The sequence below is a fragment of the Crinia signifera genome, chromosome 9, assembly GCF_055691185.1.
Source record: "Crinia signifera chromosome 9, ASM5569118v1, whole genome shotgun sequence".
In the NCBI taxonomy this organism is placed as follows: Eukaryota; Metazoa; Chordata; class Amphibia; order Anura; family Myobatrachidae; genus Crinia; species Crinia signifera.
This window is the reverse complement of record NC_139225.1, coordinates 101207650-101223402: the sequence shown is the minus strand read 5'-3', so window position 1 is coordinate 101223402 and position 15753 is coordinate 101207650. Positions and strand designations below refer to the sequence as shown.

At 39.5% G+C, this 15753-nt stretch overlaps 1 protein-coding gene across 1 annotated transcript in view; it reads left to right on the top strand.

The window, feature by feature from the left end:
- FMR1 (fragile X messenger ribonucleoprotein 1) overlaps nt 1–15331 on the top strand; it is a 43755-nt gene extending 28424 nt beyond the window's left edge. The window contains 8 exon segments of the mRNA XM_083159454.1: nt 68–238; nt 395–473; nt 2235–2344; nt 2891–2977; nt 3595–3790; nt 4333–4509; nt 7345–7427; nt 13483–15331. Of these exon segments, the coding sequence (XP_083015580.1) occupies nt 68–238; nt 395–473; nt 2235–2344; nt 2891–2977; nt 3595–3790; nt 4333–4509; nt 7345–7427; nt 13483–13644 (1065 nt within the window). The 3' untranslated portion in view covers nt 13645–15331.
- The last annotated feature ends 422 nt before the right edge of the window (nt 15332–15753 follow it).

Sequence of the window (15753 nt, the reverse complement as noted above, 5' to 3'; positions counted from 1 at the left end):
TTCTAGTAGTTCTCAGTAATAAGCATTTTGTACGTATGCTATATAAGCATAGGGTGTCTCGTTGCAGAGCTCGCGGCAGCTAGCATCCAGATTTCATGAGCAGTTTGTTGTAAGAGAAGATCTGATGGGATTAGCCATTGGCACTCATGGGGCAAATATACAACAAGCGCGGAAGGTTCCTGGAGTCACTGCTATCGATTTGGATGAAGACACCTGTACATTTCATATTTATGGGGAGGTAAAGATTTCAGTTTCTTTGGTTATTGGCTACTTTTGCTTCTAAGTTTGAAATATGAATGCTGATCTAAAAGTAAGTCAAATGTACAGATACAATTGTACAAATAATATAAAGGTTATTAGTCTTAAAACTGATCTTTTCATTGTCCTACATTAGGACCAAGATGCTGTAAAGAAAGCCAGGACGTACCTTGAATTTGCAGAAGATGTGATACAAGTTCCCCGAAATTTAGTAGGTATGTCATTATTTTTATTTGATTTATTTTTTTTATTTTTTTTGTTCTTCACACTGATAAAAGGTAATTGTCAAGAATCATGTTGTAAATTACTTGAATTTTTTTTGTGCGAGAAGGCCGGTCCTCTCTCAACGCTACCGCCCAAAAAAACAGAGAGCTTTGCCCTGTTTGCCGCTTGGTCATCGCCTTTATTTGCTTTATTCGTTTCTTATGGGAAATTTGTGTACCTCCCCATTTCCTACCAGCCTCTTGGTGTCATGCTGGGGTCTCGTTGCCGATGCCCCTCCTGTCCCGACCTGGGGGAAGTCGCTGAGTGTCCAGGGTCTCCTCACCGAGTGTGCTGGGTCCTGCCTGTGCCGGGCCCTCCAGGAGAGAGGGAGCGGGAGGTGATCTTCTTCCTCCGGGGGGTCCCCCAGGCCAATGGTGCTGCCGGGGGCTGCAGCGATGCCCTCCTCCAGCTGGGTGTCGCTGCGTCCTCGGCGCTCACTACAGCAGCCACCTCCTTCCTCCAGCCAGGTGTCTCTATGTCCTTGGCGCTCGCTACAGCTGCCTTCTCCTTTCACTTACCACCTCTGCCTTCTCCCTTTCACTGCCACCATCATGCTGCCCCCTGCTCTGGAGGCCGGGGATGGTGGTGCTCTGTGGAGGGGGGATCGAAGCTCCGTGTGTATGCAACCATCCCCAACCTCCACCAGAAGTAAACCGGGTGTCTTCAATGCAAAAATGGAGAATGCTTTTCCCTGTTTTTTGGGCTTGCCTTTCTGTTTTGGTCTCGGCATTTTTTAGGTGAAATTAACTTTCTTTTTAGTGTCTGCAAGTGTATTTTTTATTTTTATTTGAAGGATCTACCGGTATATAATTTTTTTTACTTTAGAAGTGCCACATTAATAGATTTAAGTTTTTTTCTGGTAGTTCTTTTTCCCCACCATGATTCATTTTTTGCTTAACTTTTGGGTGTTTGTAAACATTGAACCTCAGTAGCAAGGTATAATGCAGGGTTGGGCAATTGCGGCCCTCCAGATGTTGATGAACTACACATCTCAGCATGCCTTGCATCAGTTTCAGCATGGCCACATAGCAAAACTAATGCAAAGCATCCTGGGATGTGTAGTTCATCAACATCTGGAGGGCCGCAATTGCCCAGCCCTGGTATAATGGAATTCACATTTGATTTTGCCTGATAAAATTCATTTACACCGCTTTCACATTGCAATGCTGAGTCAGATCTAGGATCTTGACCCCGCGATCCACCACTTATTATTTATTTATTTACAGTTTCTTATATAGCGCAGCAGATTCCGTTGCGCTTTACAATAGTATCACACTAAACTTGGGTCACGCATTGTACACAAGGCGACCTGGGTTTAATCCTTCTTAAAACCAGGTCGAATTGCCTGGTAGGTTGATCCTGGTTATCAGGTTTGGTGCTTTCACACCGCATCTTGACCTGGGTTTTAACTGTGATGTGAAATGGGGTACATGTCAGTGTTTGACCACAAGGTGGCAGGCTCAAACATACTTATATAGGAAATGCTCCTAAATAATTAGGAAATCCTTATTCCATGTGTCTTTTAACAAACCATTCTCGGTTCCTTTTCCTATCAGCAGATGACAATTAAGAGCGTTGATCTGTATAAAAAGAATAAAATATGAAAGAAAAAAAAATCTGACCCTAGATTGAATTCTGTGTCCCATTCTTGCACTTATCCCATTATACATTCATTTTTTATTTTTAGTAATGCGTGTCCTATCTTGTTCCAGGAAAGGTCATTGGAAAAAATGGGAAACTCATTCAGGAAATAGTGGATAAATCAGGAGTTGTTCGAGTTAGAATTGAAGCTGAAAATGATAAAAATATGTCCCAAGAGGAGGTATGTTTTGTGATCTGTTATATACAACTATAGCCGCGCTCATCATAGCTGTGCCACGGCTGCTCATACATGTTTGGCATGCCCGTGGTGCTAAATCGTTGTTTTTACCAGTTCTTTTTAAATAACGCACACATATTCTGCAGCACTTTACAGCCACATTTGAACTTTCACATCTGTGCTGCCCTCTATGCTACGTCATTGCCGCTTAGTGTGTTTCTATGAGAATCGGGAGTGAAATAGCCACATGAGCGTGGCAACGGGATCATGCCAATAGCCACATATGTCACGCGAGCTACTCGCGTATACGAGTATATAAGCTTGTAATTGGTGATAGAAGTCATGCATATTGCAGTGCAAACCCTATATTAAGCAACCTAGGTGCTTGTAGGCCTGTGAGGTTCATGGGGTTCGATCCTGTTGATCGTTCTGGTCTGACTCTGTTGATTGCTAAATGTTTGCAAGTTGCTTTAAATTTTGCAATGCTGCATTTTATATTCTGGATCTGCAGTATTTTTGTGTATAACAATTGTACCCATGTCATTTTAGGGAATGGTTCCGTTTGTATTTGTTGGCACGAAGGACAGCATTACTAATGCAACCGTTCTACTGGACTACCACCTAAACTATTTAAAGGTAATTTCTCAGCGTTTATATTGGGTTTTTTTTTTATGTACAGTACAGATGTGTGCAGGTCCATCTAGCCTCCTTTTCCTGGTAAACCCTGTAGTGTAGCAGGTACAGCTGCTGTCACACAGTGAATATATGAATGCAACATATTTTAATCAGCAGAAGCTGCACATGCATCCTATTTGCAAAGAAGATGCTATTTAATTAAAAACGATTAAAGATGCCCAGCACTACAGATTCACCTGGAGCTCACATGTTATGTCAAGGTTGACTACTTTTAAAGTCTCCTCTCCAGGAGAACCCTGGAAAAGGCTGTCAGCAGCACTTCTGGGGGCTGGGCCTGATGTAGGCATCATCAAGCCCCACCCCCACCAATGCAAATCCCGCACTTCGCGAGTCTACAAGGAGGTGGCAGGGGTAAAATGGCGTGATTTTTATATTTAGCCCCTCCCTTGGAAAAGCCACGAATTGCGGAGCAGTTTGGCGGTGGGGATCACAAGGAGTGGGGGGGAGCCGGCGGGGGCTGCGGGCTCCGACCTAACACCGTCATAGCTTGCCTAAATGGCATTGAATATACCCCTATTTGTTTGCCTAGCCACCATTTATTTATTTTTTAACGCTAGGAAGTGGACCAACTCCGCCTGGAGCGGCTGCAGATTGATGAACAACTACGACAAATTGGAGCCAGTTCAAGGCCTCCTCCAAATCGTCCTGACAAAGAGAAGGGTTATTTGAGTGAGGACTGCAGCGGTATAGGACGAGGAGGCCGACCTTACAACAACAGAGGGCGCAGTAGGCGGGGCACAGGATATGCCTCTGGTAACGCTATGTGGATTATATAAGATTATAAATGGATGATGATAATTTGTGTGTGTGTGTGTGTGTGTGTGTGTGTTAAAGTGACATGCATGAATTATATGTCAAAATATGGGAAATGTAAGTATGTCTTTATATCTGAAGGTGGCCGTACGCGGAGCGATGTGCTTTGTACTTTTTGTACTCTTTCACATTGCAGCTAGTACAAGAAGCATTCAATGTGCTACAGCAGTGTGCTTTTTGTACTATATACGATGCAATCTAGTACAAAATAATAGGCTGCATATACTTTTTGTGCTGTGCGATATGATGTGCACAGGTGCGCGCATTGCATTGCATGGGCAAAACGCTCCCATGTATGGGCACCCTTATATTACATGCTGCTCAGAGGAGCACCTCCTCAGTACTTTGATTGAGTTATTAAATAAAAAGGCTTTATTTATGCATCGAGATGTAATGCAGTGAGAGTCTGAAAACACGTAAAATTGTTTCTTTACTGAAAAAGCCACTTAAAAATAAAAATATGATTAAATATTTTGGGACAGGTACAAATTCTGAAGCATCAAATGCTTCAGAGACCGAATCTGACCACCGAGATGAACTCAGCGATTGGTCCTTAGCCCCTGCTGAAGAAGATCGAGATAATTATATTCGGAGAGGGGATGGGAGAAGGCGTGGTGGAGCACGAGGTCAGGGACTAAGGGGCCGTGGAGGTTTCAAAGGTAATTGTATTTTTTTTATTATTATTTATACGCTAAAATACAATAATAGCCACGTTGTGTTTCTGTATACATTTGAGGTGACATTAGCATATTTTTCATTTATTTTGTCACAGGAAATTTTTATTCCATTTTTTTTCCCAATCTTGAGTAATGACCCCCAAACATTAGCGACGGATTGCCACTATTTCCCAATCCACTGGTAGCTGGGTCGGGGAATATTAAACTTCACAAATAAAATCTCGGTAAATCAGGGATTTTTAAGATGAAGATGTCCCCTTTCCCTGTTCATTCTGTTAGTTATGTCTTGCTTTCCTCTGTCCATGCAGGTAAGGATACATTGTATTGTAATACAGAAATCAGGATTCCATTTAATTCCATAAACTGCAGTTGTGATCATGCAACCACAAGCATGCTAAACGTACATATTTTTTATCTATTTTTAATGCATTTCCCAGAACTCTCATTCAAATGATGTGTTTTTAAAGTGCTCAAATAAATTCAATTCATTGGAATATGTACCTTTTTGAGCTTCATTATTTGTAGAGGCATATGTAAAATGCACTTCTCTGTTGTAAATGGAGTTTATACATACAGTGCAATTATCTGTCTGTGCTCACTATAAATGATCATTATTCACCTTTTAAAAAAATAAAAAAAAATAAACTACTATTATTTAAAGAGGTTGTGTCTTGATTACAAATATAATAAATCTCTTATGATCATTTCCCTGACACATACACTATCCTAGCTTCCTCCACATTGTGAACCTGTCTTAAAGTTTCAACTGCTTAATGCGTATAGAGCCGGGGTGGTCGGACTTGCCGGACTTTTGTAACCTGGGATCTGCTTTTTGTACACCTACATAATTGATCTACCGACATCTCCCCCTATGCAAGAGATTCCACTTCCAGTGCAATACGCCCCTTGCCCATTAGGCCACATGGAATGAGCCAGAATTCACATTATATTCTGCCACACAGTGCAAGCCAAAAATTCACATTCTGCCACACCGTACGAGCCAAATATTCAGATTATGCCACACAGAATGCACCAAAAATTCACATTATGCCACACAGAATGCGCCAAAATTCACATCATGCCACACAGGATGAGCCAAAATTCACATTATGCCAAACAGAATGTGCTGAAATTCACATTTAGCCACACGGGATGCGCTGAAATTCACATTATGCCAGAGGGAATGCTCCAAAATTCACATTACATCACAAGGAATGAGCCAAAATCCATGTTATGCCACATAGAATGACAGGCAGCAACTGGGAAAACCTTACACTTGTGAAGAGACCCCCTTCCCCCACATAACAGTTTATAGAGCCCCCCCCACATGCAGTTCATGTCCCCACATTTTATCCTATAGGGGCCACAAAGCTCCATCCCATTCAAATCCCCTCCTTACCCCTTCCGCTGCCTCCATAGCGGTTAAACACACATAAAAAAGCCTTTAGCCTTCTTGCTAGACTGCGATGCCGCGCAGTCCTGACTCCTTGTGGAGATGGATAAATACAATACTAGTGTTTATTGAATATGCCTTTTAACCCTTTGAGTGCCAAGTGAATTTGTCAAAATTGGTGCGAAATTTGGCAAGCAAACGTTTTTGTTTATCATAATGACCTGTAATGTTTAGCTTACATAATAAATATAATCATTTTTTTAACACATTATTTATTTAAATCTATAAAACAAATGTGAGCAACGCAGATATTTGTCACATCTCCACACAGATGTTAGCACTCAAAGGGTTAAAATGCCTCAGTTTCTATCTTTATTCATAGTATTTCATGAGTGATGTTACTAAAGTCTAATCTGCTGTGTAAGCACATTACATTTTAAACAGGTCGTACTGCCAATTGGTGAAAATATAGGTAATTTGGCATTTAAGCTGATGAGGGTCATTTAGCTAGAGCTGGGGTAGCCAACCCTATTCCTCGAGAGCTACTAACAGTGCATGTTTTGCAGGTCTCCTCACAGAATCACAAGTGAGCTAATTAGCTCCATCTGTGGATCTTTTAAAATGTGTCAGTGATTAATAAGTGCAGCTGTGCTGCAGCTAGGTTGTCTGGAAAATGTGAACTGTTGGTAGCTCTCGAGGGCTAGGGTTGGCTACCACTGAGCTAGAGCAATGCCTATTCCCAACTAGATAAGAATCTTCATGAAAATGGTGAAGCATACTCGTTTTATTTTTATTTTGTACATTTAACCCTTTAAACATTTTGGTTTTTGTCTGAATCGTGCTGTTTTCTGGGACCTCAACATTTCCTTTTTTTGTTAAATGGAGTTTACCCATTCTAGTAGCCTGGTGACAGGACTATGGCTCTCACGGTTTGCACTGTTCAGCAATGTTCAAGTACTCCTGAATTACAAGGCATTTAATGGGCAAATGCTAATTGCTGATGCCATTTAATACCCGTTTTAAACTTGTTTAATAATAGCTCTCATTAACCCAAAATATGACACTGTCTTTTGATTAGATTGTAGTGCACTTGATTTGTTTTTCATTCAGGGTGTTGCACATCCAACATATTTTCTGCATCCATGGGCTTACTAGGCACAGGCTCCAGCTGCCATGAAATGCCAGTAGTAGGACAAAGTACTAATACAGTTAATGCAGTTTGGCCAAAAAAATAGTAAATTTAGAATTAGTAGGATATAAAGCAAAGTTCTCCCAGCTATTGGAGCTAGTTTTTCTTTTGTGTTCAGCTTTATTTTATGTTGTATCATTCATTTAAATTATTGTTGTAAATAATAAGCAATATTGTTATTTATAACCTGTTACTAACAAGCTCAGGTCGTAATATTGTCTTATGTTTATTTTAGCAAATGATGACCAATCTCGAACAGACAACAGACAGCGCAATTCAAGAGAGCCTAAAGTAAGAACAGCAGATGGCTCTCTTCAGGTTAGCCAATATTTTACATGCCTGTAATATATGCATATGCGTGTATATCTATTATACCCTAATTATCCCAGTAGTACCTCCAGTGTTTGTTTGTTTTCTCTGTCTGTCTCTGTCTGTCTGTCTCTGTCTGTCTCTCTCTCTGCCTCTGTCTCTCTCTCTCTGCCTCTGTGTCTCTCTCTCTCTCTCTCTCTCTCTCTCTCTCTCTCTCTCTCTCTCTCTCTCTCTCTCTCTCTCTCTCTCTCTCTCTCTCTCTCTCTCTCTCTCTCTCTCTCTCTCTCTCTCTCTGTGTCTCTGTCTCTGTCTCTCATATCGCTGGAAAAGCCGCTCACCTGCTGCTATTAACCAGCAGATTAGCGGCTTTGAGGACAGCTTTGCATAGCAAACATTCAGCATGATGGCATTATCTGTCACCCGGGAGACACTGTGGGTGAAGCCTGGCATATAGGAACAGAAGTCCTTGACAATGTCAAATGTGTGGTTAAGAGGAATTCTCGCCAGATGATAACATTGTGGATATCTTCAGTTCCTGCCCAGATGATTCTATTTGAATGGTTTTTTTTGGGTCCAAAAACCAGATGGGTCCTTCTGGCCAATCCTGAACTTAAATAGGTGGACTTTATTACCTCTGTTGTGGATTTTATGGTATTGATATCAAAGACCACACCCTTGTTCACCTCTGAGGGCTCAAGCTAGGTGCTCCTGTGTGTGTGTGTGTGTGTGTGTGTGCGTGCACACTCGCGCCGTAGTCCTGTGGCGCCGCCACCCGTGATCAGCCTGTGCGTAGCAGGCGTCTTGTATGTCCCAGCACATGTGCAAAAGGTTCTCACGGATGTTGGGGCTGCAGTCGGTGCCATTACATGGTGTTTGAAATAGATTTGGCTCCAGTGGCAGGTGCGTGAAATAACTGAAGGGGGTGTGTGTGGAATTATTATGGGGGAGGAATTACTATTGTGTTTGGAACTACTAGGGGAGGCAGGTGTTTAGAATATCTGAGGAGGGGCGGGTGCATGGAATAACTAAGGTGGGGCGTGTGTGTGTGTGATTTCTAAGGGGGAGCTTGTGTGGAATTACTAATGTAAGGGGCAAGTATAAGAGGCCTACTATTGTGTTGCATGATGTGCAAAAGGGGTATATGGTGTGCTACAATACATTAAAAGACACACACTCTTTTGAGTGACCACACCCCCTATTTCTGAAGTGCGGCCCTCAAATATCTGCTGGAAGTATTAAGTGGCACCCCAGCTGAAAAAATTGCCCACCCCTGGTCAACAAGGTTCTGTAGCCCAATTCCACTCAAGGTTGTTTCAGTTGGAAAGTGGCACAAGTCTCTCTCACATTCTAATGTAACACACTCCCCCACTTCCTGCTGTGGTGGTTGCTAACAGCCAGCCTGTGCATAGCCAGACAATTCTCAATCTGGGGCTGTACTCTAGTTACTACAGATGCCCGTCTCATAGGGTGGGGTAAGATTGTCAGAATCCCTTTCCAGTCAATGTCCCCAAACCCATGTAATTGTTCAATACACTAACTGTGACTAGACCTTGGGTTGTCCAGTAGAAGCCCAGTTGTATAATGCCATAGCATTTACATATTGAATACCAGCGTGGCAGAGACAACACAGTCAATGAGATCTATGCAATGGAAAGATCTTTATGTTGTGGCAATCTCAGCTGATTTCATAACTAGAATAATTGGGTGGACAGGTACCTCAATTGGCTAGATCTACAACCAGGGGGTGGTCCCTCCAGACTTGTTTCTTCAAGCAGCTGGTGGACCAGTGGATTCAGTCAAATATTAACAGGATGGCTTCCAACCTGAACTACAAGATGGACAGGTACTGTTCCATTTCCAAAAGCACTTTGGTAAACTTTGTTGTGGCACTTTGAAATGATGCTATCATTGTATTGTTTTCTTCTTTTAGCAATATTTATATGGTTAGCTTTTGGTACCACTTATTTGCCTTGTAGGTCTTGTATTTAAAACCTGGCTGTGTAATGGAATATAAAATATTTCCATTCTAAAGACTTTTCACTGTATATGTACATTAGTAAATCCATTGAAGGGATCCATCTTCAAAACTTTTAGGGATGTGTCCAAGCACAACTTTGCTGCGTATACTGTAGCAGTTGTTTCTAGCACTGTATGCATAGTGGCATGTCGTGCTAGTCTGCAGCCTCCAGCCCCCCCATTCATTATTACTGCTTAGCGGGTGCTAGTGATTGCATGATCCCAATATGCTGCGACTTGTGTGAATCACAGCAACACTACAAGTGGACACATCTGTATTACTGTATTACTCACAGGGCTTTAAAAATGTATGTTCCTAGGACCTGATAGATACAGGAGACTGATTACCTTTTTGTTTGTTTTTCAAGCATACGCATCTTCTAAGCAATATGGAATGCCATGGGGCTTTGGCTGACACACTTGCACAATTTTACCAGTAGCTTTGTATCCAAGAATGTCAGCTTTGGACATAGGGTGCTCCTTCCCTTTAGGCTAGCTTTGGGACAACCCCCAAGTCCCTAGTGTCCATAATGGAATGAACAAGAAAACTTGATTTGTTATATTCTCATTTATCTTTTCTATGACTTCTGTGGGGAGCACTGGATGCTATCACTCACACGTCTTCTTGTATTTGTATCTCTGGTGTTTTCTAATAACATCTTATGCTCTGTTTGGCACTACAATTACATTTGGTGTCCTCTTTTTCTGTATACTCATTCACTGTCTGGTGTTGTTTCTCAATTACTGTACTTTTTTTTTTTTTTTTGACCACGCCACTACCCAGCCCGGCAACCATCCACAACAATGCTGGGCAGCCTCACGCACGCCAAAAAAAACCGAGTCTGAAACGGGTAAGACCCTGCTTTTTTACCTTTTCCAAAAAACGTTTTTTTTGGAAACGGTAAAATCACTTTGCACCTTTCAGACCGCACACGTTTCAAAACGGTTTAAAATCGGCAAAATACCGTTTTTTTAGTGCGGTCTGAAAGGGGCATTATTTATTTTTTCTGGGGTGTAGTACATTCTATGCAGTAGCTTCATATACCTTTTCTATATGTGTAATGGATTTAGTCATCTTATGTATTGTCGAAGGTCTTCTCCCTTTGTTTTTCATTGATTTCTAGATCTCTCTTATCAGTTTTATACCAAAAGGTAATCCCTCTTGACTGATATCCTCCTCTTATTCTATTAATTACGCTATTTGTCATTTGTTTTAAATCTCCTTATTTTATTGGTGTTTATTTATCCAGCTTCTTATTTGTATATATTTGTAAAAGTCTATTTTCAATATTCCATATTTTTGTTGGAGTTGCGCAAATGAAATTACTCCATCTTCGCCCATTATATTTTCCAAGGTTTTTATACTAGAGATTCATGTTCTAATTTCTTCAAGTGTATTCAGAAACAGATCCTAGACTTTAAGTGTGTCTTTAATTTTCTCATCTTTGATGGTATCCAAATTAGGTCTTTTATCCCGAGCTCTCCCATTATTCCTTCTTCTAGTTTTACCCAAGGTTTCTCTTCCCCTCCTCTTATTCCTTCTGGGATCTGGTTCAGAATACATGCATGTTGATATATTTGTATATCTGGGAGCGCCACTCCCCCTTTTATTTTTGGTTTTATCAGGTGTTTTGTTTTGTTTTTTGCAATTTTTGCCTTTTTATCCTGCCAAATGTATCTATTTATTATTGTATTAAATCTATTTACCCAATATTTTGGGAGCACTCTTTGTATTGCCCTAAACAGATATAATAGTTTGGGTAGCAAAAACATTTTCATTGTTGCTATTCTGCCCATCCATATTTCTTTATAAATCCAGTCTCTGGGTTTTTTTTCCAGTTGTTTGAATAAAGGCATATAATTATATTCTATCAGATCTGATTCATTAGCCACCAAGTTCACTCCCGAATATTTTATAGTCTTATCTTTCCACAGGAAGCTATATGTCTTTTTAAGATTCCCTACTACTCCTGTCTCGATATTTATTTGTAATATTTCTGTCTTGTTTTTATTTAACTTGTAATATGAAACTTTTGTATATCTATTATTTGCATTAAATTAGGTATTGAAGTTTGGGGTTCAGTAAGGAGTATAGCACATCGTCTGCAAACAGCAGTGTCTTATGTTGTTTTTTATTGATCTCAGGTGCCTCTATCGATTGTGTACCTGGGATTGTTTCTGCAAAGGGCTCTATTTGACAGTACAAATATGATTGGTGATAGTGGGCAGCCTTGTCGTGTCCCGTTAGTGATGTTAAATTTGGGGGATATACAGGAATTACACAGCACATGTGCTTCCGGGGGTGAATATAGTGCCATTACTGCTTTCAGAATTTTCCCTATCCCAAATTTTTTAAGACCTCTTCCATATAGCCCCAATGGAGCCTGTCAAAGGCTTTTTGTGTGTCTAATGACATTACCATTAGGGGTTTCTCTTTTTTTATATGATGTTCCATCACATCTATTGCCCTTCTTATATTTTCTGTCCCCTGTCTGTCTTTAACGAATCCTACTTGATCTGGGTTGATCAAGTTTGGCAAAAACTGTTTTAATCGATTTGCTATGATTTTCGCATATATTTTTATGTCCATATTTAACAGAGCTATTGGTGTATAGTTTTGGATCTTTACCCTCTTTAAGTATTGTCACTAACCTGGCCTCTAGCATTTCTGCTGGGAATTTTTCTTTTTTTATTGCTTCTTTGAATGTGGCCATTAAGATTGGTCCTAGTTGTTTCTCAAATGATTTATAGAATTCATTACTGAATCCATCTGGTCCTACGGCTTTATTTATTTTAAAGTTTTAATTGCCTCTCGCATTTCTTGGTCTGTCAAAGGTGTATTTAGTTTTGTTATCTGATCTGTGTCTAGTTTTGGTAATTTTATTTTCGTTAAAAACCTATTTATTTCTTCCTCTGTTGGTTGGGTCGTTTCTTTATCTGTTTTGAGATTATATAAACTTTTATAATCTGCAAACACGTTTGTTATTTCTAGTGGGTTTGCAATTTTCACTCCATTTTTGTTATAAATTTCTCTTATTTTCTTTCTTACCTGTCTCCCTTTTATTATATTTGCTATCAGTTTGGTCGCTTTATTGCTCTCACAATATAATTTTTGCTGAAATTTTTCCATATTTCTTTTTATTTGTGTTATACTTTCATTTTCTATTTCTGCCCTTAATTTATTCAATTTTCCCAATATTTTATCATTTTTTAGATTGTTATGTGTTTCTTACAGATTTTTTATTTGGTCTTGTAACTGAGTTTGCTTATCCTGTTCCTGTTTGCTCTCTTTAGAATTTATTTGAATGATTTTACCTCTTAGGACCGCCTTCAAAGTGCACCAAAAATGTGGAATTTATTTTTGTATTGCTATAATAGATTTGTTTCAATTCCAGGGTTGAAAAGCTCTAATAAAGTTAAAAGTATTGAGAATTCTATAAAATCAATGTAGCGAGATTTCAGAAGAGATCCAGGGTTTGATTTGTGCGTTATTACATGTACGGTGGTGGTGACAGTACTGCAAAATCCAGTGCACAATTAAAAAAAAAAAAAAAAAAAAACTGAAATAAATTTATCCTCGGCACTTCAAAAGATTACATCGCTTTAAAAGTTTTCTTCAGCAATACCATGGATTTCAAGTGAGCCCCACCCAATGCTTTGTAAGTGTGTCCCTTGCATATGGTATATTAAAATGTGACTATATGCAATACATTCGATACACGGGGCTGCGCATAGTTATCGCTATGCCACTACACACGGAGCACTGTATGGACATTTTCCAAGCAATCTATTGAGATCGCTTAGAAAATACCCCTAAATCGCTACGTGTGTATGCCTCATTTTTCAAACACAGCTGATTGGCTGGTGCGTTATCACCTTCTAATTTATCTCCACTTTATCTCTTAACCAGGCTTAATACATCTGCCCCATGTGTCTAAAAATGAAACTGTGTGAGAGTGCATTTTAGCAGATCATAAGAAATTATTTTGAAAACCTCATTTAAAATTGCACATAAATTGCATCCTTTTTTTTTCTCTTGTGTGTCCAGATTCGAATTGACTGCAATAACGAGAGAAGTGTACATACTAGAAGTTTGCAGAACACACCCATCGACGCCAATCGGCTGCGCACTGGTAAAGACCGCATTCAAAAGAAAGAGAAACCCGAGGCAGTGGATGGGCAGCAGTTGGTGGTTAATGGCGTACCGTAACTTTAAATGTCTACTGTCAAACCTACACAGTCTAAAATTCTAAAAGATACATCATATTTCACATTATAGAAGCCTGTTAGGCCAAAGACAAATAGGCGAGAAGACACGGGGCATGAAAGAAGGCGTTCCTGTTAGCCTTATTTTGTTAGCATTGGCTATAAACAGTTTTCAAAAGTCAGACATTGGAAACATTTGCATTAAATATCAAAACTTATGAGGCTTTCAAGTACATATTGCACTTGACTTTAAAAAGGTATTTTTTGTTTAAAAGAGAAAATAAAAGAAAAAATACTAAGCTGTGTGTTGGTATAATTGTCTTCAGTTGCACTATTTCAGGCAGCTGATTAATAAAAAAAGAATCACTGCTATATTTCAGTTTTCAAACTGACTGCATCTAATCAGCGGGGCTCATGTTTTCAATTATGCAGTATGTCTTATGTAATTTCCTCATTTCTTACTCATTTGACAATATATTAGTTGGATCTAATAATTGTGCAACATTAATGTCATTTGTTCATTTGGTAAAAATCTAAAAAAAAAAGGAAAAAAAAAAGTTGTATGATCTGTGCCTTTTTTATATCCTGACAGACCTGGCTAGTGTTTGGGTGCAGGAATCTGGGGAGAAGAGTTGAAACTATTCAGTGTAAAATATATGTAGCAAATCTTGAAAGCGTTAGGACTTTTAAGGAGAGTGCATGCTTTCTACGAGCTACACAAAAAATAAATCATAGAAATTTTGGTTTTGCACTGAAATAGCTAATAAGTTATGCCAGGGACACAATGTCATAATAGGTAAAACATTTCCATTTTTTAGGTTGTGAGGGAGAAAATATGAGAGCATTGGAATTTTTTTTAATGTCTGAGAGATGAATGAGTACCTATAAACTTGCTATAGTTTGTTTGCATCTATTTTCTTTTTCACTTCCGTTTCCTGAGGGCAGTTTTTATTTGAACATGTGCAGAAGGGATAATAGATGCTTGTATAGAGCATAAGTCCTTACACCCATGCTGGCATTGGATGGATTCCCTATTTGTGAATGTTATCCAGGAACAAGGACTAATTTACACGTACAATGTAGCTTTGGTCTGATTTATTTCATGTGATACAATAAGAAAGGTCACTTGAAATGTACATTTCTCATTGTCTTGTTTAAATATGAAATCTTTCTGCATAAACTGTACAACAGCTTTTGCATATGGTCTACTTCTACATTACTAAAAAGGGGTTTCCCTTATGTACAGAGACCTAAAAATAAGCACTGCCTGTAATGTTTTCTGTGAAACCAATTCTTATTTGCTTCCTTCTGACATTCCCTTGCGTATATAAATGAACAGAAAAACAGGCAACACGCTGCACACAATTTTTAAATGATAAAATAATTCTTAAAATGATTGCCAAACACTAATTTTGGTTTATAGTTATTTATTTTGGGAATGTATAGTATTTGGGAAAACAACAAACAAATTGGTACATTGCACACATCATCTGTATGCTGTTTTTGATTTACAATACTGTAGATACTTAACCAAGGTAGATTAACCTTGTTAATGCTCATAGTGGGCATTATCCTCTGTACATATTAGCTAAAACAGATTGGACTTTATGTTGACATTTGTTTGGTTATAGTGCAATATATTTTGTATGCAAGCAGTTTCAATAAAGTTGGATCTTCCTCTGCTACCTGAATTTGGCTGAATAATGAAACCTTGAAGCAGTTTGCTTTCTTTATTTCACAGTGACGGCAGCCATTTTAGGAGGTAAAGATTCAGAGGTGGATGCAGTTGCAGCAGTATCTGGGACTTTATGCTGATCCCCCTGGCTTTTGGGCATCTTATTGAGTCACCGATTGGCTGTGACACGAATACACTTCATACAGAGACATGCAGACATTTTACCTGCCTTAGTCAGGTGTAGACTGTAAGAAGGCCCTTGGCTGTCGCTGTCAATGGAACTGCACCTACAGTATAGGCGCAGTGATTAATCCAAACACCCTACCATCTAGAGCTCCAAGCAGTTTCTATCTAACTTCCATGGTGACCCGTGCAGAGGGAACGCTTACTGCCGTTCCTTTCCTTGTTTACAATCACAAATACCCCCTCAGCCTACTG